The sequence below is a fragment of the Ptychodera flava genome, chromosome 14 (assembly GCF_041260155.1).
Source record: "Ptychodera flava strain L36383 chromosome 14, AS_Pfla_20210202, whole genome shotgun sequence".
Classification (NCBI taxonomy): domain Eukaryota; kingdom Metazoa; phylum Hemichordata; class Enteropneusta; family Ptychoderidae; genus Ptychodera; species Ptychodera flava.
The window spans coordinates 2,473,214-2,495,141 of NC_091941.1; the positions used below are offsets into that span (position 1 = coordinate 2,473,214).

The window sequence follows — 21,928 nt, forward strand, 5'->3', positions numbered from 1 at the left end:
TTTACAGATACATAGTTCCTTCTGTATTAAACCTTTTTGGTTGGTACATATACACACATTTCATGTCAAGACAGTTGCGATGAGATATTTTATCACACAGTAATAAGAGTTATGAGTTTGCTGTCTACGGTTTACTGTACAATTCTAAGATGTCGTGTACATGTTGTGTATTCAGTCCGAATCTGAATCTGAATCTGATACTGACAGTTCAAGTAACCTATACAGATGACAAACGCTGACTAGACACAATGATATGTATAGCTCATCACAACATGTCATGAATTAGAAATACAGATTCTCTCACAAAGCTTCAAACACACTATGTATTACCTTTTCTGTAAGACTTGGATCCTTCTCTAAAAACTGGACAACACAGTACGCCAACTGTCAGATTTAAATTGAAAACATCCTGTTATCATATATGCATTATGAAATTACATAGCTTACAAAAAAAGAAAACATATATTTAATATATCTCAGCAAAGCTTAACTTATACCCATACGTCAATGCAAAACTTTGAAAAAGGAGAGTGATTTATATAAAATTGACTGAGACTAACTTTGGTATCATTATTATTTATTTCTATATATGATTAAAGGAACTACTACAAGGGTCATGTTATTGATTTAATGTTTGAACTTTGACCCAGGATATATTTGATATCAAAGAGTTTGAGTATGAACAGCGACAAATGTCCACTATAGCACAGTCTCTCTATCCACCAGTCTGGAAACGCGGCTGGTTTGTCTGTGACACACTGTGATATGAACAAACAATTAACACCTTAACAAAGGACACTGACAATGTTCAATATGCTGTTATATCAATGTCGCTACCATACAATCCTATGACAGCCGCAATGAGATCGTTCCAAAACATGACGTTTGTGAGTTGTTAGTTTCAGAATATCACAAAACATTACAACTTGTTCCCTTTAGAAACACTCAACAATTTACTTTTTCATTAAATGGGTAATGTTGCCCCTCTAGAGAAAGCTTGAAAGGGATGGCACATTAAGATCGCATTATGATCACGATCAAAAAATAAAATGGGAACGCACTGTTCGTAAGTGTCATGACTCTTGCCTGAAATCAAGGAGACAGGCAATATCAGCCGAATATTATCATCGACAGCGCAGTTCATTACCAAACCTGTTATTGGGTCGACATATAGTATTTTGAGTGATATATTTCCACATTTATGCACTGTTCAAAGGCATTCACTGTGTCTAAGCGTACGTGTCGAGAGTTTGCCATATCGCTAGTATATGGCAAAATACGCGACTGAAATCTACACGCATTTCTACAGTTGTCTTTCCTATTCTACTCAGTTAACAGACATGATTCCACAGAATATTACACAGAAAACATATTTAGATCATATTTGGAGGCACTGACTACTAGCATTGCAAGAGAAAGGGACGACAAATTTTCCGGTGTGATTCCAGCCGTTGCTTGTGCTTTGTCAACACACTCGAAGTGATCAACCCCAGAAATTATCGCTCACTACATCACTGACAATGGAAGAAGGATCACGAAAAACACAACGGTTTCAGGACATGGTTATTTCTGTCTTGGTGTCGAAGATAGATGCAGAGAACCTTTATAGTGCCAAAACAGTGAAGATTCGACAGGACAAACGTCTGCCTTGACACAGAGGTCAAAACTAAGCGACGCAGTGGTATCCCCTGACCGTGTTGCGGTTTGACTGTGCGGTCTAGGTGATTAACACCTTTTACAATAGGTGTTTCCAGACTGGTGGATAGAGGGACTGTGACTATAGCAAAATGAAGTATAACTTGATTAGCTTTGTAAGTCTTCCAGTTAGTTTTGAATTTAAGACAACCTTGAAATTTTCAACAGGGTCTAGGTCTCTACAGTTCATTGTTCCAACCTTTTTATAGCTCCATTCTAATTATTAAATCACAATACTACACTACCTTATTGGAAAATGCAGTTTCCTAAAGAGTGGTGAAGAAAAGATTAACACACAACTGTTCTAATGAACTCATTTAATTTTGCTTCAATGCCCTGAAGATTACTCGAATGGTAAATCTCTTTCATAGATTTACCAGCTATGACAAGACAAAAGACACGCCCAGAACAAGCCCATGCACACGACAACAACTAATCCATGCTAGTGATACTATCAACCGGGTTTTGAAGTGATAATACCACCGACTTCAATTTGTTCCCATTACATGTGGGCATAGAGTTTCCCTGATACACACAGTACATAATTCAATCAATACACAATCTTGACAAGCTGCGGTATCCTCTGTCGTTTTCCAAAACCAAATCCACTTCATCACTAACTTATCTGTACAATCATAGTAATACTTTCAGTAATTACTTCCAATCCAAATTTCAACATTATGGTTTCATACAGCAATCTCATTCTGAAAATGTAACAGTCCAGGACACATGGACCAATGGATTCTGTTTATCTGTTTCTCATACAAATGAATGATACAAACTTACCTGTGGATGGTACACACTGAGTGACTTGACTTTATGAAGAGGTAATAACACTTTCAGTAAAAAGACTTTATGTTCTTCTTTTAGCGGTAATGCAAATCCATTGATTATACTGCAAGAAATTCAAAGTATCACCATGAATTGAGTGATTTATAATGATCAAATACTAGGACCTGAATATTTATCTCTCCGTAAATATGACAGCCAACGTATCTATGGAGTTGACTGAACGTATTGATCATCAAAGTATGACAAGTATTGTGGAACTCATAGACATCTATACACATAGTCTTCTGATATTATTTTTGCAATTTGAAAACTATTAGTTTTTTGTTGATTGTGTCTGACTGGTGACTGGCTGGCAAATGTCTGCTACATCTCTTATTATTGGTAAAAAATACTTCACGGTGGACATAGTCTTTTGTTTATACAAAACAACACTGAAATGTTTTGGTCTTATACCTACATGACACTGCATACATAGTGTACACAATAGAATAATTAAACCAATTCTGACATGAAATAATATGCTGCCATCAATGCTGCAGTATTTGTTCTCAGATGACTTCAACTGGGCATCAAATAAATGTTTCCTCATAAAATTTTTCTTTTAAGTAAATCTGACGAGATGGTTTTTTCTGTTATGAGAGCTGACTGGCAGTTGTTTTAAACAATATCAGTGCAGTTGTTTTAAACAATATCAGCAAAGTTGAATGCTAATTATAATGCTACAGCTCCTACACCTTATGAGTCTGCTTTGAAAATTCATGCCATGTAGCCTAATGAGTATAAACTTTCTAAAAGGGCTTACTATCTGTTTATTTTTTTTCAATTGATATATTTACTTTCATCTGAAACTTCACATCCTACTTTTCATCCCCCTGTCACCATTTGATAATACGGTTTTATCAACAAGCCATTTCAGGAGAGATGAAGTGAATTCATCTTATGTAGAGTCACATATCCACAACTGTAACACAAGTTTCTGTCTTACAAGCACAAATGGACACTACTAAATACTGAGTAGAAATGCTGCCATATTCTGAGTACCAGAAGTCTACGCTCTGTTCATGGAAAATCTGCATCCTATTTTGTTTCTCTTAATAAATGTTGGGCTGAAAAATTTAACGGAAGTACAGATGATGACTGTGGATCCAAAATCCTGACCACATCCACACAGGCAACCACCGATAATATAGTAACAATGGTTTGACAAATGCAAATCACACACACAACGCACCTTAGATACCATGATATGCAGGCTTTCAGTTCCTTATTAGAAGCATATGTGACATGTTATCATAATGTTATATAAAAGATTCACAATCAAGAGGGATGACTATTCTGGAATCATTACCGGGATAAAGCCTACCAGCTTGGAAGGTTATGCATGATTAGAGTTTTACCACATGTACTTGACATTTTTTTTCATTCAAGTGTCAACATCGTGTTTTTACCTTTAAGATACATGGAGAAGAGTTAAACGTGACTAAAAAGCAGAACTGAACACAGAAAAGCTTCTTTAATCCAAGGACATCACCTAAGAGGGTACCATAGCTTTCTTATCCATCTCTCCACGAATACACACACTCACTCAATAACAAAGTATTGTCACGCTTCAATGTCATGGTATCCAACCAGTGTCCTTCTGTGTATGACTGTATGCCTTGGACTCAGGATCCATTATCCAGTGCTCAAAAACTGATGTTGTCTTTACTTTAAAGTATTCCAAGTGTGTCCACAAAGATTTTTGGTTGGAGATCTTTCTCTTACATTGGCCCTACATTATGGAATCACCTTCCTTCTGGTCTCCGTCACTCCAAGTCTGAAACCTAATCTCAAATTTGCTCTGTCCTTCCGCTGTTCTCCGCTGTTCTCTTAAAACAACCTCTTCAAAAATAGCCTCAATCCTCTTCATTCACTTATTCTCATGTGTCTACAATTCTATGTAGTCTCTTATATGAGCAATTTTTCACTTCGGTGCCTCAAGCTCTGTTTATCAGAGATCAGGGCATTGTTAGTGTACTTTATTATAATTACTTAAATATTTAAGATTATGGAGCATCTTAAGCGAAAATTTTGTAAAAGACCCTCATTTCAAAGAACTGATCATTATGAAATACTTTCAACTGAATTACACCATATGGCAGTATTCATTGAACACCAACGGTTATGTGAAGAACACATGTATGCAACATGGTTAACAGGTGATCACTTACCTTCCCAAAATTTCTAGTAATTCAGCTACTCCATTGTGGTGTTCTGTTTCAAAGATGAACCTGAATAGACACAGAGTTTTCAGCATTATAAAATGGACATGGAAAAAATACACAACATGGCATGAAACTTCACTTGAACACAACAATTGGATTTGACATTGCCATGAAGGGAATGGGAAATGAAAGATATTCAGGTAGTACGCACCTCACAAGTGAAAGACTTAACATTTTTATTGGGGGTCACTGTGCAAAATTTGATACAAGCGAAACAAATTACCCAACATTTTGCAACATTTGAATTCAAAATGGCCACCATCCCTATGTTAACTCTATGGGGGAAAATTTTGGATTTTCAAAAAAATACAAAAGTGAAAATTTTTCTTTCCCCAAGAGCTTTAAACTGAGCCGCCACAGCTAGATCATAAAGGAATTGTAGAAACTTGAGAGTCTAAATATCTGTCCCCGAGGCACGTTCAACCATAAGGAAAATACAAAAGATTGTGCTATCTCACCTGTAAAATATATTGTTGATGTGTTTCCTAATGTAGGCCCTGAGTCCCAGGAACTTGCCATAAATTCTGTGAAGAATTGTTTTGAGAAAATCTCTTTCTCTTGGATCTTCACTGTCAAAAAGTTCAAGTAACTGCAGAGATAAAGAATTCATAAAACTGTTTATTAGCCATTGTGAAACGAAAAGGCTGCTGTAAGGCACTGCTGATCTACCAAGCTCTGCTGCTGGATTTCATTTGATTGAATTTGAGATCACTTGAATCTCTCTAGGAAGTTGTCCTTGGAAATACACTTGATGATTTTACATCCCTTTGTTTGCTATTTTGATTATACAACTCATTATTTCCCCTTTTCCCCTGTACCTACTGTTCAAGAATGCCTGCTATTTTTCAGGTGTGCAAGATCCTTCATTGTTGATGAAGGAAGCTAATAAACCATAATGACTGTTTTATGACCATTTATATTTAATTTATATTTACACAATAATGAACCCACTCTTAGACCAAACTGGATGAAAGTAAAGTTTGTACAACATGATGTATGAGACAAAGCCGAGAACAATATGGAATGCAAAGTTTCCTTTCGTCAAGTATGAGCCGAGAGAGGGTACATAATTGCTATTATTATACACCTATGTCTGTAACCTATATAGTTTTGTCGTACAGTAAGTTTCGGTAAACTTTAGGTGTTATTGGAGGCTATTTGACCTTTGACCTCAAAACACCTTTACGTCAACGTGAGGAAAAAGAAGAGAATATTTTACATTTTTACAACAATATATACTTCTTAACATTCAGTACTTCACAAAGCAAATCATGGTCAGTCCAAAACCGGTGAATTTGAGTGAAATTATGCTGCTGACGTAAAATTTCTACCATGCGCACCGCGGGTTGAAATTTCGTTCTGTGCGCTTAGCAGACGCACTGAACGCGTTCCAAGTCTGCTCGCGATCGCTCAGTGCAGAAGCATCAAAAAACGCCTAGATTTCGACTTTTTTCAAGTAAGTTGGACTAAAAAGGTGTATAATAATAAGGTTATTCACAAAATACCGGGATTTATGTCCTCGTACATCGTACGCTTCGGTATTGTCATCGACGCTACGCGTCTCGGACAATACCTCCGCTGCACGATGTACTCGGACATAAATCCCGGTATTTTGTGAATAACCTTATATTATTTTATACTTTTGGAAACGCCAGGGAATTTGCAGACTTAGAAAATATCTGGGGCCTAAATACTGGATAATTGGATACATTATCAGTAATAATCTGGGGAGATGACATCATAGAATTTACTCGTACTGACAAAGACATGACATAATATATGCAAATGATGAACTATTTTCAGACAAAGTTTTCATGTACATTATTCGTTGATCATAGATGGCAATATCACTGTCTGGTGATCATCTTGTACAAACACTGTTCAAACAAACACACTGTATACTTACTTGTAAAACAAACTTTTGATCGATGTATTTTTTTGCTGTGTTGGGTTGGAAATCTGGTGATTCCAGGAATCGTAGAAAGAATTCATACACCAGCTAGACAGAAATGAAAACAGAGGAGGAATGAATTGTCATAAGTGAAGAGAACTATACAAAGAATACTCTCAGTGCTTGTCAATATGGCTGCCACACTGCTCTCACAATGTATAGATGGGTTGTCAAAATGGCTGCCACACTGCTCTCACAATGTATAGATGGGTTGTCAAAATGGCTGCCGCACTGCTCTTACTTTATAAGTGGGTTGTCAATATGACTGCTACACTGCTCTGAAACTGTGTAGATGATAGTAACACCATGAGTGGCACATACCAGTGTTTTTGCTAAGGTTGGGGAATATTGGTAAATGATTTGGGAACCCCAGTAACATTGCTGCTGTCCCTCTATTGATTATATTGATATAACAAGGGAACCCCCGTTAAAATGACTGGGAACCCCCGTAACATTTACCTGCTTACCGCCCTTAACAAAACACTGCATACTTCATTTCTTTCCTTTGTTTTACACACTTCCATTATCAGAAATACATCTTAAAACATGGTCATCTCCAATATTTCCTCCTCAATAAATTCTAAAATGAATCTGCTTGATAGAAGCCATCATAAATCTAGGATTTGGTTTATCTAACATCAACTTTAATCTGAAGTTTTTTATTGAACCTTTTCCTTTACCTTTACATGTGTTTGAAAAAATCTCTCCTAAAATCACCGAAAAACAACAGTAAAAAAAATTCAGACTCAAAATATTGTCAGCTGCAAAATGTGTAAGTGCCTGAGGAATGCCTTTTCAATAGAGGTTACTTGATTGATCTCTGATGGAGAATTCTACAGTAAGAAGGATTCTTTTGTATCCTGCATTGGCAAGAAATAACTCAATCATGTTTGTATGCACCAAACTCCAATGTCAGTCATCTGATATAATCCAGTGTTTATCTCAAATTTCAAATCCTACCTTCAAACCCTTGGCTCACATGGTTTAATGTAAAATTTGAATAAATGTTGCACTAAGAGAGAAGGCAATTTACTTCAACAATGGCCATGGATAACAACCTACTCATTCACTTTGCTTCAAGTGGCTGTCTGTGTACACAGGTCTGAATCAACCGTGTATATATCATCTGGAAATTGGCAACATGTACAGAAGTGTTTACTGGATGCCAACCTGTCTGGGGCAACAGAGACTGAAATTTCCTTGTTGGCATTTGAAAAACAGACCTGTAGGTGTGGCCAAGCTGCTTCCAGAGTGGGCTCGTCTTCTTCCGGATCAAATTCCGCTCCATTTGGATTTGACGACGGTGGTAATGTACGGAACATGTTCACAGCAAACTGGAAACCAAGCAAAAAATCAGACATTTCCTTTCACAACAAGGTCAAATTGTTTTAAGACAGACAAATTTTGTTTTCAAGGCAACAGGGCTTCAGAATAAGTTTGCTAAAATATCCAAACACATGAACACACTCTTTATTCAAAGGAGAAACCTTTGTTGAACAAGGATCAAATGTCAAGGGTCGATCGTATCAGGGAAATAAACCATTTAAATGTTACAAATTGTGCAGTGATGTTCAAAACTAAAATACATTGCTCATCTCACAGACCTCAAGTTTTGTTTTATCTATAATCACTGGTTTAGATCTATCAACCAAATACAATGGACAACATTAGCTTCTTTATATATTGAACAAGGACTATTTGCATAATTGTTTTGAATGAACTCACTATCTTTGTAAAAATACATACAAACAAATGTGCAATTTTTCTCAAACATATTTGCTCTAAACAGTTTGAACTTGAAGACATCAGCATAAAATACATCCATTTAATCTAATGGGACCCTCTTTTTTAATTTTAATCACAAAGGTCGCAAAACACCTAGGAATTCACCTTGCAGAAGGGTCGTTAGTGTTTGTATGTCTATATTCATGCAGCAAGTTGTTGTAACCTCACCTCTGAAACTTTGATCTGTATTGAATTCATATAAAAAGCTACTAAAGTGTAACTTCCATTGACAACCCACTCCCCTTACATATAGAAAACATCTTATCACTAGAAAAGATTTTATTGGACAGTAGTGTATCTGAGATTACAATCTGTGTATCAGTGTTAGGGTGTTTCACAATCACGCTGGTTCCGAGCAACTGTAATTGATCTTAAATGGCATCTTAGCAACCAGGGTGGGGGTAGTGAGGTGGAGCATCGTTTTTCAAACTGTTGAATATACAGGAATATACACGGTATTACTGGTAAAGGTATGGCTGTATATCACAAAACGATATAAGAACTCAAGAGATTTGCTGAGGCTGGAGATGAAAAGTCAGAGTTGTCACTGCCTTGTATTTAATATTCACAGTGATCATTTGGAGTATCTGGGCCCATCAAAGTTTCCTCTCTGATATCTCAAGCATTTCATTTCCTGCTCAATATTTAACGGTGTTTCATGTGTCACTAAATTTAACTTGTCCTTTCTTTGAAATGATCACATTGAAAATAATGAGGAACAGATAATCTGCCATGTCCAGCTGTAGATGATGACGATGACGTCTGCATTCTGTTGTTGAACTCAAAGATTAGAATACACTGTGACGAGAAGCGGTCTCTCTTGGCAACCAATAAGTCATGTCACTTTTACTGAATATGGTACAAATAACGTTTTGGCAATCCATATTTGGCGCTATTTAGGGTTACAAATGGATAAAAAGTAAAATCCCTCTTCAAGGATTTTTCCGTCGTCTTCTGATCTCCTTTTAATTAGGGTTATTGATTATTGACGAGTTTCTACTGTATCCTGTGTTAAATCTAGGAATGTAATCATTGCCATGGAAATGCCTGATGGACAGAAAAGGTTTCTCAATCTCCATTTCTCTTTATATCACTGAAGTTTAGATCAGGAAAACATGTACATGACATGTCCTCTTTGAAGGTTTTTGCATCAACCAGTACAAATGTACAGGTACAATACGGTCTGTTTTTGCATATCTTAATGCATGTGTGATAATATTTTTAACCAAATGCCATGAATTGAGTTCATTTTATATCTTTAAGACTTTTGGCAGAGGTTCTGGGTGAATGGATACAAAACGTCACACATGCACATGAACAGAGGCAAAACTCTAAATCACACACGTAAACCATATGTTCACCAGCCATTAATGTTAAAGGGTCCTTTGTATCATAATAAGGAGCTATACATTATATTACCATGCCATGTCTGTCGCATTTTAATTGGTTGAGCTGAGCCACATGACGACTGACCACAAATATACAGAAATGGTTTGTTTACATGCCCATGAATATGAATAATGATACTAACATCGTAACTTTACAGCTAAAACGTAAATTGTGATTTGAACACAGATTATAATCGATCAAAAACAAAACGAAGGACTTGTGGGCCAAGTTTAGATACTTTTTCCAAAAAATTTCTGTATTTGCAAAATTTTTACAGCACGTGGCAGTGCGTCACGTATTGCACAAGTTCTGGGGCCCTGTTGTCTTTTGCGAGTGAATTTTCGTAAATTTTGAGTTTTCTTGGCTTCGTTGATAATATAATGGAAATAACAGACTCCATCCTGACCGTTAATATTTATTTATGGGATTGGATGAGAAGAAAACCAAATTTACAAGCTCAGCAAGCCTTGTCCGTTAATTTTTTGGCGTTCCTCTCACCTTGCCCATAAATAAATGTTAATGGTCAGGGCGTCCCCCCCCCCATTATTTCTATATTTATGTCAAAATTTGAAATTTTCAAATGTCATTTCATGCCATATGGTTGGATATGGCTTTGTTGTAAGCCAACCAGGGAGACACTCTGATATAACCATTTTAAGGTGATGTTACACGTAACCAATGCACATTTCTACAAAGCAATATTTCTCATCAAAGATGACATTAAAATGCCCCGCACTGTATATTATCAAATTGCAGAGGATCTAAAGTTTTGTGTGGCAGCAAGAATTTACTTATTTAATAAAAGGGTACATATATAGGGTATAAAAATTAATTTTTGTATAAATCATAAAAATAAATACTACTTTGTAAAGGTCACTATTTTATATGAAACTAGAATTAATATAGAATAAACAACTTTGTTTTGTGTTATCTATCCTCATTCTTAAATGGCACAAACTGAAAGACTATTAGAAGCGATTAAAATCATGATCATGATATGCAAACTTAAAATGACTCTTATTTTAATGCAAGAATTTCCTTGCAAAACAAAATTGTTTTTTTGTTGTGTTGTATTTTAAGAATGAAATGTGAGTATTTTAAGAATGAAATGTGAACATTTCACAAAATTTGACCCTCACAAAATTTGACCCAGCCAGAGTGCAGTTAAACTTTTCTGAAATGTTGGACAGGAGAAACAAGAAGCCAGCCAATAGTGTCATTGTATAAATTTACCCAACCTAACATATGATTAGTTGTCATGCTGAAAAGTGAACACTATGAATATCTTAATCTTGGGTTAGCAATTTAGTGACAGTTGAATATATCTTTGAAAAATAACGGTTATTTTGATCAACACATGCTGTGTTACGTGCAGCATCTACTTAAATCCTTTTTGAACTCTCATACTGTAAGCAACGCAAGCCACTAGCTTGCACAGAGTAGCTTGGGGTGGGGTTTTTTACGAGGGTGTTAAAAACATTTTACAAAGATATGTTAATAAACTTTGGAAGGGCAAAAAAATACAGTACGTATATGTAAACTCTATAGATATGTCAATTGCCAATCTCCATTGGGTGATAATTAACAAATAACATCCTACTAGGACTGACAAAATGAAAAAATACATGGAGGTTGACAAGATGTTAGACACATAGTTTGATACGAATCAGTTCATTAAAGATGACTGACTCATGGCCACTCTCACACACTCCAAGACTTCTCTCACAGTCTCTGAAGCTTTACAGGGGATATCTCAAAATACCAAGAAAAGCCTGTCCTTTACATAGGCAACGACAAACATGAGTGACGGCATTTATAAATATATATTCTGCAATAAAAGTCTTCATGTATCTGTCTATTTCATGAATATCTGACTTCATAGCAAGCACTTCATAAAATGCCAAAGTCCGTTACTGCTTATATTCGAGGATAAACCATACAAACATAGGCAAATAGAAACAATTGGCAGCACTCTACACATAACATACAGTATCTGGTGAAATGTATTTCTGACAGAATGATATCATATTTCTATTTCTTGTACTATTTAAAGATTTATGTTTTCATTATTTTTCCTTTGTACTTTCACTTGAAGTTTGAACAGTGGTACTTCAGAAATGATAGTAGTTCAAGGGGAAAGTTCTCACACAGTGTACAAAATTTTACAAATACTGTACACAATGTACAGTACAGTTACAAGTGAGTTTGCTGAACTCAATAACCACTGACTGAACGTTGACTTTAGAAGTTTGACAGTTATCAGAGAAGTATTTCCTCATGCCCCATACAGCTCATATGTAAACTTTAACCCTTTCAGTGCTGTAATTTTTTTCCACCAAAATTTTAGTGCAACATTTCACCAATTTTTATGAATTTTTCTGTAAATTTTGTGATAATTTTGGACCCAAAGGCCATCACATTTCATTGGTTACAGTTTCTTATCAAAATTTTGGCAAAAATCTGAAAAAAAATTGAGTGGGGTACATTTTATACAGGCGGCAAAAGTTGACTTTGGTGCTCAAAAGGTTAACATCATTTATTCAAATCTGAGGAAGTACGTCATCTCTGGGCATCAACACACTTTCTTTAAAAGCAACAAGTCCCATGATTTCAGAACAATAACATTTTTAACCAAAATTTTAAATGAGAAAACTCTCCATGAATTTGGTCATGATTTTGACATATCAGCATCACATGACTGTAGAAACCACACTACAAGTTTGACAGCAATGTCAGTATGTGACATGTCATTTTAAAGAAAGATTTGTAGAACCAAATATGGAAATACTTGTCCGAAAAATATATATGAGTAAATTTCACCATGATTTGAACAAATTTGAATGAGGTACTCCCTAAAGACCGAAACCAAATACAGACAGAAAATATAGAAACAAAATTACAAAACTATATATCTGTCATGTGGTGTCTGACAGGGACATTCTGTTATTTTTCTTCTGAAAAATATTAAAAATCTATAACATTTAAATGTGCAAATTTTACTCTTCTTTGGACAAACCTTGGTTACAGCATCCATAGAATACATGTCCAAGGAAATTGGATCAATGATTCTGGAGTTTTTGATTTTTTGATCATTTTATTATTAAGTGAGCTCATCTGCAACCAAAGATTAACCTATACTCTGAATACAAAGATGACAGGAGCTTTAGTTTGACAGACAAACAGATAGACAGACAGACATACTGTACATGTACTAACATACACATACACACAGAAAATGACATGTTACATAGCTGTCATACAGACATCCTTTTTTAGCCTGTAACATAAAAGCTCTGATTGCAATACATACATGTATATGGCAAATGGGAGCTACATATCATTATGAGACCACATTATAGGCAGCAGGTCGGTGTGATAGTTAGTGGGAGTGACATTGGATGTTGTAAAACAGCAGACATTAAGTAGGATTGAGAAGGTACTATGAACACATTTAAGTTTGCAAAAGTCACCTTCAGCAATAACAGCTTGCTGTGGTATATCATAATCCAGACAGGAACTTGATGATAAAAACGTAAGTTCACCACGCTGCAGTACTGCTATTTAAAAACTGCACTCCAAGTTCACGTGTTATGTTTGTACCTATCCAGACAACACTGAATGTTCATGATGTGGACTCTCCATTACTGGTACTAAGCAATGAAACCCCTCAGGGGTTTGGGTTAGAGTGCACGAAAGTTCATTGTGGCCAGCTGATGACACCATACCAAAGTAGGTAATGGCGGCCATTTAGAATTTGAAATCTTGGTAATTTTGAGCAGTTTGTTTTGTGAGTACCGAAATTTGCACAGTGAGCCCTGATTTTAGTTCTTGATTTGGTACATCAAGGAAAGTTCAAGAAAACATTTTTGAGGCAGAAACTACCTCAACCAATATCCTGAAAAGTTGGTTAAAACCAGTATGGTATAGCAGGTCCCACATGTTGCATTGTGACAAAAACTTGTCATGAGATTTGAAGGCGCCTGATTACCTAAATACTGTATATATGATTTTTTTAAGTAGCCAAACCTGCTGCTATAAACATAGCATACCAAGTTTTCAAAAACAAAAATAGACTTAGCTAAATACCACTTTTCACTGACTAGGCACAAGGGTAAGTGACATTGTCTGGCAGGATTAGGGTTAACTCCTCTGATCCATCATTGTGTTAGTCAAGGAAACCCCCAAACCCAATTCATACTGTAATTTAGGACAGTACTTCCAAGCTTGATACAGTGATATTGCTACGGCTAGCTCACAGCAATTTTATTTGGTCATATAGGTGAGAATATCAACTTTAGATGGCACATATGTTTGAGCAAAGACCTAACAATGTCAAGTCTGACTGGTATCCAATCATGGGTGGCACTAGTTTGAAGGATCTAGGGCAAGAATAGAATACATCTCAGAAATCAATTAGGTTGCTATAGTAGCACACATGTCTCGGCCAGACACTTGGTTGGCTTTCCAATCTCTCTGCATGAGCACAAGTGTTCTACAGCTACATAAAGGCATACCACTGGAGCACAATATCCTAAAGATAATGCAGGCATGACACAGCAGAACAAACATTCTATCGATGCATGAAGGCACGATACTGGAGTACAAACATTATACAGATAATGAAGGCGTGACACAGCAGTACAAACATTCTACGGATGACTGGAGTACAAACATTTTACAGATACACAAAAGCCTGACTGAGGCATTATATTTTGAATAATTTTGTCAGAGTTGGCTGAGTAAGAAACTTCAAAGTGTGTACAGGAGTATGAGACTGATTCACTAACATGGTCATATTTATTGCATAAGATATTACAAGATAAAACAGGGTGTTGGGCATCTACCACCATGCCAACTCTAATGTTAGACTCTAACTTAGGATTTAGATGATATTATTAATTTAATCAAACAAAACAGTAAGTTAGGTCTTTACTGCTGCCTCCAACTCTTCTAGCCTCAAACGTGGAACTTAGACGACATCATTGATTTTATCTGATAAAACAGTTCCTTGAAGATCTACCCACTCTGTCACCATTCTACAATTAGATTTTAACTTACAAGTTTGACAACATCATCGATTTTATCTGATAAAACAGCTCTTTGATTGCCTGTCCTTTCTATCGTCTTTCCATAATTAGGCTATACGTGTACCTTAGACGTTAGATGATGCTATAGATTTCATCTTACACCTTACAGTATTCAATCTGATAAAACAACTTGATGATCAGTCACTACCCCATCAATCCAGTATAAGACCATGAACTGGACAAGTTAGACAATATTTTGGCTTGGCCATCATCAATATTACACTTCTATGAGCACTGTCCCTCCGGTGAGCAACAAATCGTGATCTTGCCTGTGCTAACATGTTATTTTTATAATACTGAACTGATATACTGAAATTTCTGTCCGTGTCCGAACCTATGTATAGAAATAGTGGTCACTGCATAGAACATAGTCACAGGCTGTGAGTCCACTGCAAACTGCTACATTTTCTGGTAGTCATACCAAAATTGCTTTCATATAACTTCTGAGAATGGACACAGCATAGTTTGTTGCTGGTAATACATACTGAACACTTTATTTATACTATAATATTGTCTAATTAATCTAGAATTACGTGTTGTGGGCCTGGAGGTTGTGTGCATGCTTTTCTATGCAACAAGTACACTACAATTTGCTATGGCAATAAAAGATGCACACAAGCTCAGGTACGTCTACAGCAGTCAAGATCATTTCACTGAGCAGCCGAGAGTCTCCTACACCATGTTTTATCATTTTTTCACAATACCATGTAGCTAAGCCAGTTTGATAATTAAATGATACGCGGGGTGTAATCAAAGCATATAATGCCTATATTGCCTATGTTATGGTGTCCTCTGTAGATGGCCATTGAGTCGAGTTTGAAGGGCAATATTTAACTGTGCAAAATCATATATATATATATATATATATATATATATATATATATATATATATATATATATATATATATATATATATATATATATATATATATATAATATATATAATATATATATATAGCTCAAACAAAATTGAGAATGATGAATGAAAGCTCACCATATTTACAGCTTCTGGATATATGGCATCTGTAACGACACTTCTTTGGTGTGTGATATATTCTACCATTTCATTTAGTGCTGCTCTCTTCACTTCTTTCCACTTGAGATCACTTAGAGGATCCGATATGAAGTCAAATAAAACTCCACACTGCCTCAACTTTTGAATGAACAATTCCTCCCTCTCTGCTGGAGTTGCATCTGGTAAATAGAAAGGATAAAAATCTTGTATTTACTGGTTTACAGCGAGGAAAAAATCTAGATAGCTACTGGTTTGTACAAAGGACACAAATCCTGCTCACTTACATGTAGTTACTGAATGGCAATAAATACTTTACCTTCACAGACCATGGAGGTTTGAAGACAAAGGTAGTTTTTACTGTAAAATGTATGCCTGGAAAAGGGGAAAATTGACAAAAAACCCAGCATAACCTTCATATGGGTAATGAACAATATGTAAATGTATTTAAAGTACAGAGAAAATCTTGTTTTCTTACCATAATTACAAATTAATGCAAACCCTTATTTTGAGGCTACTGAAGGTGGCCAACTCTTTGTAAAGGGTGGGGACTTCACCTAGCAGTTTTGACTGTGACGTCTGCACTAGGCAAATGGGTAACGTATGTTATCAGTTTGAATCCGATTGAGAATTTACTGAATTAGAAACATATACCATTCTACACTATAGTACTGTTCTAATTCAAGGACAGAAATTTCATAGAGATAATGACAACTACAGGGGATAATACTACAAGTGACCAGTCATAAGGCTGTTAGGATTATTATATAAGAGATACCTAGCCCAGCAAAGATATGTACGTGACATCATCTGGCCTACGAGGAAATGGAACAAGAATCACTTTGCAGCTACAATCCACTAAACCCCTTTCTCAGTGTGAGTTTGTGGAACCGGACAATTCCTGAAGTACTGTAGCCTACTCAAAGACCTCCTATTACAACCTCACCTTCCAACATTGCAAAATTGGCAACGTTTCCCAAATGCCGAGTTACATCAATGAAAGGTGCTTGGAATACTGTAGATCGCCGATGTCGACTCTTTTTTCTATGTTTCAGAGTTCCTGACTTTACAAGCACAACAATGCAGAAATCACTGCATGGAAGTATTGTCTTTGTTCAATGCAGTGCTACATAATATGTGTGATGTAACAGGTACATGTAGGAAGGAACAGGAAGCAAGGTCACCCATACTGTCCATCTACTTGCATTTAGAATACAAGGACAAACAACTCAAAAAAGTATTGTGATGTCCTGCTTGTAAAGTACATGTAACATAGAAACAAAACTGATCTATGTTAAGAAGTTGGTTTTATATCAATTTTCAGGCAAAGTTTCTTGATGAAATAAATTCACTGGCAGACTACTCGTTTACCTGACTTGAGAAATGACATTGGAGCAGATTCTTTCCACTTTACCTGAAGTTCTGGTTTGTTTTTGACAAGATTTATTGAAAGAGGACAGGTCAGGTACTTATAAGTATGTGTCAACAACCTGTAGTGACTATGAATGAATTTGGATGCCGGATGATGCATTTGTTTTCCTTGATATCTATTTTCAGACTAATAGCAGTACTATCTACCTTGGCCAAGATAATGCTCCTTGCTTGGGATCTATATACACCATAAAATGGAAATGTTTCATGTTGTGATTTTTTTTAGATCAGTAAAACAGAGCTAGGTCTCAGTCTACACAAGGTTAGAATGCAGCACATTTTTGATAAATGAATATACTGTAGATATAGGGACTATATCCGAGATAGATTACAACAGTGTTGCACTAGTTTAATGTTTCCACGCTGGCTTCCTTATTGAATGTTGGACACAACTGTTGATACACCTTTGAATAGCACTGACAGCAGACAGCAAATAACATCAGCAAACAACACACTGTATTTACTTGAAGTGATTGTTACCTATGACCTCTGACAATGTCTACATGATATACAACAGTGGTCATAAAGTATCTCGCAGTGATGAGAGCTTCAGAGAGTCAAGTCAACTGCTACAAACAAAGCAACCAAACACTGGCAGATTATCTCTCTGATTTACTAAAAGCCTAATATAAAGACAGAGAGGGTAGACTGAACTAGTTCTGTTATGTTTTTGATAGTGCCCTTGAAATAGCTTGAAGCGATAAATTTCTTTATGAACAACTAACACATGAATGGCACATCACTATGAAAACTATTTCACTGCTACAACTATTGTAAAAATGCTTTTGTCAACAGCATTTTCCTTAGAATTGGTACCATGAAGTACATTGTTGTGGGTAACAATTGGTAAATATGACACCAGTGGTCTGAATTTGCAAGTTTCTGTTAAAGCTGTCTACCAAATTAAACATGAGTTCAAGAAGTAACATGGACAACACTTAGCACAGTTTCTAAATCATTGGTTCAGCCTTATCATTTTTATGCTACTTGGTTTAGAATAAGGGACTGAACTCTCTGATAGTTGGTTTAGAATAAGGGACTGAACCCACTACAGAGTCAAAATCAGGATACAGCTTAAATACATGTACTTTGTACTATCTTGGTTTCTGCATACAACCGAACACAGTGAAGCCATGCTGCTCTCTATGAATCGTAGACCACAGTTGTGTTTACGATGCACCACTTCAATGAATATTCAATGCACAATTACAAAAGGCGCTTGAAATGTGTCTGTGGGAACACTCCTTTGGTTTAGAATCAGAATAATCACTTGTTTTCTCATATTGATTGGCATTTGTTGCAGCTACACCAGTCACTTATGTAACACAAAAGGTTATCGATGTCCACTTCCCTGAGCAATGTAATATACAACAGGGAATCTATACATAGCGATGGATAAATAACATGGAAGAAATATAGAGTATCTGGGTTGTTACTGTTATTTCAACACCATATGTACCATGTGACAAATGATGAAACTAGCAGCTTTCATTATTTGATGCATAAGGTCACAAAGAAGTTGACATGTGACATATTCAGTTATTTAACAAGGCATACATGGCTCCAAGTGTGTTGTAAAGAAAACTGGTGACTGTTTATCTACTCACACCATGGATCTAAGAATAGCACAATACATGACTTAGGAGTTAGTTCAGCAGATTATGAAAACTCTGACATCAATGGTGATAGTGATGACAAAAAGCAGCCTGAAATCATGGCATGAAAAATGCTCCAGTTCAAAAGAGGGTCCAAAATACATTCCCTAGCAACCCATTTAATTTTAATGAGAAAATTGAACAATGACTGACCTACATTCAATTATAACAAAATGCTGGCTAATAAAGTAACTTCTTGTATGCTGTATGACTGGCAGCAAGACACACCGCTAAACTTGTGTTGGACCTCGTGCTCCATCTTACATATAGCAAATAAAAGCATGTAATGACTTTGATTGTTTACTGATCTGTCTTGAAAATTACCGCTAATTACCCGTATTGATAGAAGTCTTACCACAATGTCCTCACGGGACAGAGACTAAACCAGGTCATGACATACATTCCCTGGGCCATCAATACTACTTTTGTATCACACTCAGTTTCACTATTTCTTTCAATACAGAAACTAAAAATTCACCCATTCCCTGCCTTTCTCAACTGTCCCTCTCCGGTCAATTCAAAGATGATAAGCGAAGTATAACTTAGCCAACATACATGTAACATATTTTGACTATCTTGCCTTGTCACATACAATACAAATAACAGGCTTAACAAAGTGATATCCCTGAAATCTTACAAAAGACATGACAATGTCAACTGCGGTGCATTGCTGAGGCATAACTAGACACAGATTCACTGATTTGACCTAACTCTATACTACAAGTCACCCGAAATCTTCTGATTTTTTTTTCAATTTTTAAATAATTGGATCCCTGACGGAGACGGATATTTGAAATAGAAGTGACTACAGTACATAACTCTCACTGCACTTATTGTAGGTCAACTAGGTCAATGAACACTACCTTATAAATGTCACTAAACCATATTTAGCAGAGGGCAAATGAAGGGCATGTCACTGTCACTGATTTAGAAGATGTAAACAGATTCAACTACATCAAAACTAAAAAATGCTGAAACATGCATGTATACATAAAATACAGAGTTCTTACATACATTTAATATTTACTAAAAATCTGATAACTTGCAAAAATCCCTGGCAATATTAAATCAAGAATAATAAATAGCAAGAACAAATTCAATTAGTGTACCCCCCTCCCCACACACACACACACTCCCTAATTTCACATCATTAGTTCAGTTGGAGACGGGAAGACTGTCAAAACGTAAAGAATGAAATGTCATTGAGGTCCATATTGATCATTAGCAATCTTATTGCCATACCATTCAGCAGTAATACTTTCAGCTACAAGGAAAATGAGAATGTATTAGCACCATCATAATTACGAAGCTCATTCACGCAACTTGAATACCACTTTCAAACATGATATGAAATGACACCTTTTACAAGTTGCCATTTCTTTCTAGAAGGTTCACACTAATGATGAGTATTACATATGGAGATATCTGATTCTACAGTACCATCAGGTAGTAAATGAGTATTGACTTTTTGAATCAATTCTATTCTCCAACTGTGATTGTTGCACATCAAAGCAGATGAATTTGTTGTTTCAAAGCCTGCATGTATCTTCACACAACATGTGCCATGAAGTTTGAAACTCATCTGTGATATAGTGTTCTACCTAAAGGTGTGAACAATTAACATCTTCACCTGTGTATCCCCACATGAGTGTCTAGAAAGCCAACTGGACAACAGTAAATATTACAGCTTGATGTTGATACTGTAAACCCAGTTGTGTGCATGCCTTTCTGGGGAAGACCTTCAGGTACATTTCTTGAATCAACATCAATTACATTTGTACCATGGCGACACTTCAATCCAGCAGTATTGAATCATACCAGGTTATTTTTTTTTCAAAATTGGTTTTCCACTTGAAAGATTTTTCATAAATGGATATATGCTAAGCTCCATCACAGAAATGAATCATTTTCTTAAAGTGCAGCCTGTCTTGAATGTCAGACTCTGTGACACTGTATGTACTATCTTTCAATCACGATGTTGATCATTAAAAGCCACAAAAAGAAAAAAACGTTCCTACTTTGGAAATGTTAAAGTGGACAGATTTCAGAAAATGTGATACGACAATATTTTGTGATGGAAAGATCTAAGAATACTTTTATCAGGGAGATGTTCCATGATCACTTTAGATCACACATCAATGGCAAAAGACCATTCATTGTGAATGGCCACATGCACAGTACAAGTATGTACACACTGGCTTCAGTGCAGATTACAGAGTACAGTTACCTTGTAACGATAAAAACACCACAGAAATCAATAAACATTGATCATATCTGCCAGAACGTCTCCCCAACAGGTCAGATGGATAAATTCATGTCTTTCAAGACTATTGAAGTGATATTTTCATTTAGTGAAGGCATTAGAAAAAAAAACAACAACGCAATGCCATGTACAGTATGTACCAATCTTCTTCTGCAAACCAGATAAATTGCTATGGATACCATTAATTCCAACAACTGCAGCTCATTGTAGTTTGCATTTATTACATTAAATGAAATTATGTGAACAGAAAGGCGATATGTGGCTTTATTTTGCATGATGCTGAGTAGTCATTGATAATTCATGAACAGTAAATTTTAGGAGATGTTCACTTCAAGGAAGTGTGTAACACTTGATTTGATGAAGTGAATTACGAAAAAGCTGAACACACACGATGAAAGTAATGCATTTCCATTTACAAAGACAGGTTGAACACAAAAGAGCTTCCCTGTTGTAGAACCTTACACTTGACTTCATTCTATACACAACAAGACAAGTTTTGCTCATTGTAAATGGCCACTGTTACAACTGCATAGATGTGGTATTGAATAGAAGGACTGGTATGTACCAAGTACAATGAGACACTTGTCATGCAAGACACACTTTT

At 36.0% G+C, this 21,928-nt stretch overlaps 1 protein-coding gene across 4 annotated transcripts in view; it reads right to left on the reverse strand.

Moving 5' to 3' along the window:
• Nucleotides 1-21,928, reverse strand: part of LOC139148945 (serine/threonine-protein phosphatase 2A 56 kDa regulatory subunit gamma isoform-like) — a 38,082-nt gene that overhangs the window by 12,610 nt on the left and 3,544 nt on the right. For 3 of the 4 annotated variants that reach the window (XM_070720412.1, XM_070720409.1, XM_070720411.1), the window contains exons 4-10: nucleotides 15,958-16,157; nucleotides 7,926-8,036; nucleotides 6,658-6,750; nucleotides 5,210-5,340; nucleotides 4,698-4,757; nucleotides 2,482-2,590; nucleotides 331-384 (exon numbers count right to left, since the gene is read on the reverse strand). In XM_070720412.1, coding sequence (XP_070576513.1) covers nucleotides 331-384; nucleotides 2,482-2,590; nucleotides 4,698-4,757; nucleotides 5,210-5,340; nucleotides 6,658-6,750; nucleotides 7,926-8,036; nucleotides 15,958-16,157 — 758 coding nt within the window. Of the gene's footprint in view, nucleotides 1-330; nucleotides 385-2,481; nucleotides 2,591-4,697; nucleotides 4,758-5,209; nucleotides 5,341-6,657; nucleotides 6,751-7,925; nucleotides 8,037-15,957; nucleotides 16,158-16,921; nucleotides 17,054-21,928 lie in introns of those variants that run through there. The other variant, XM_070720413.1, reaches the window with a different exon arrangement.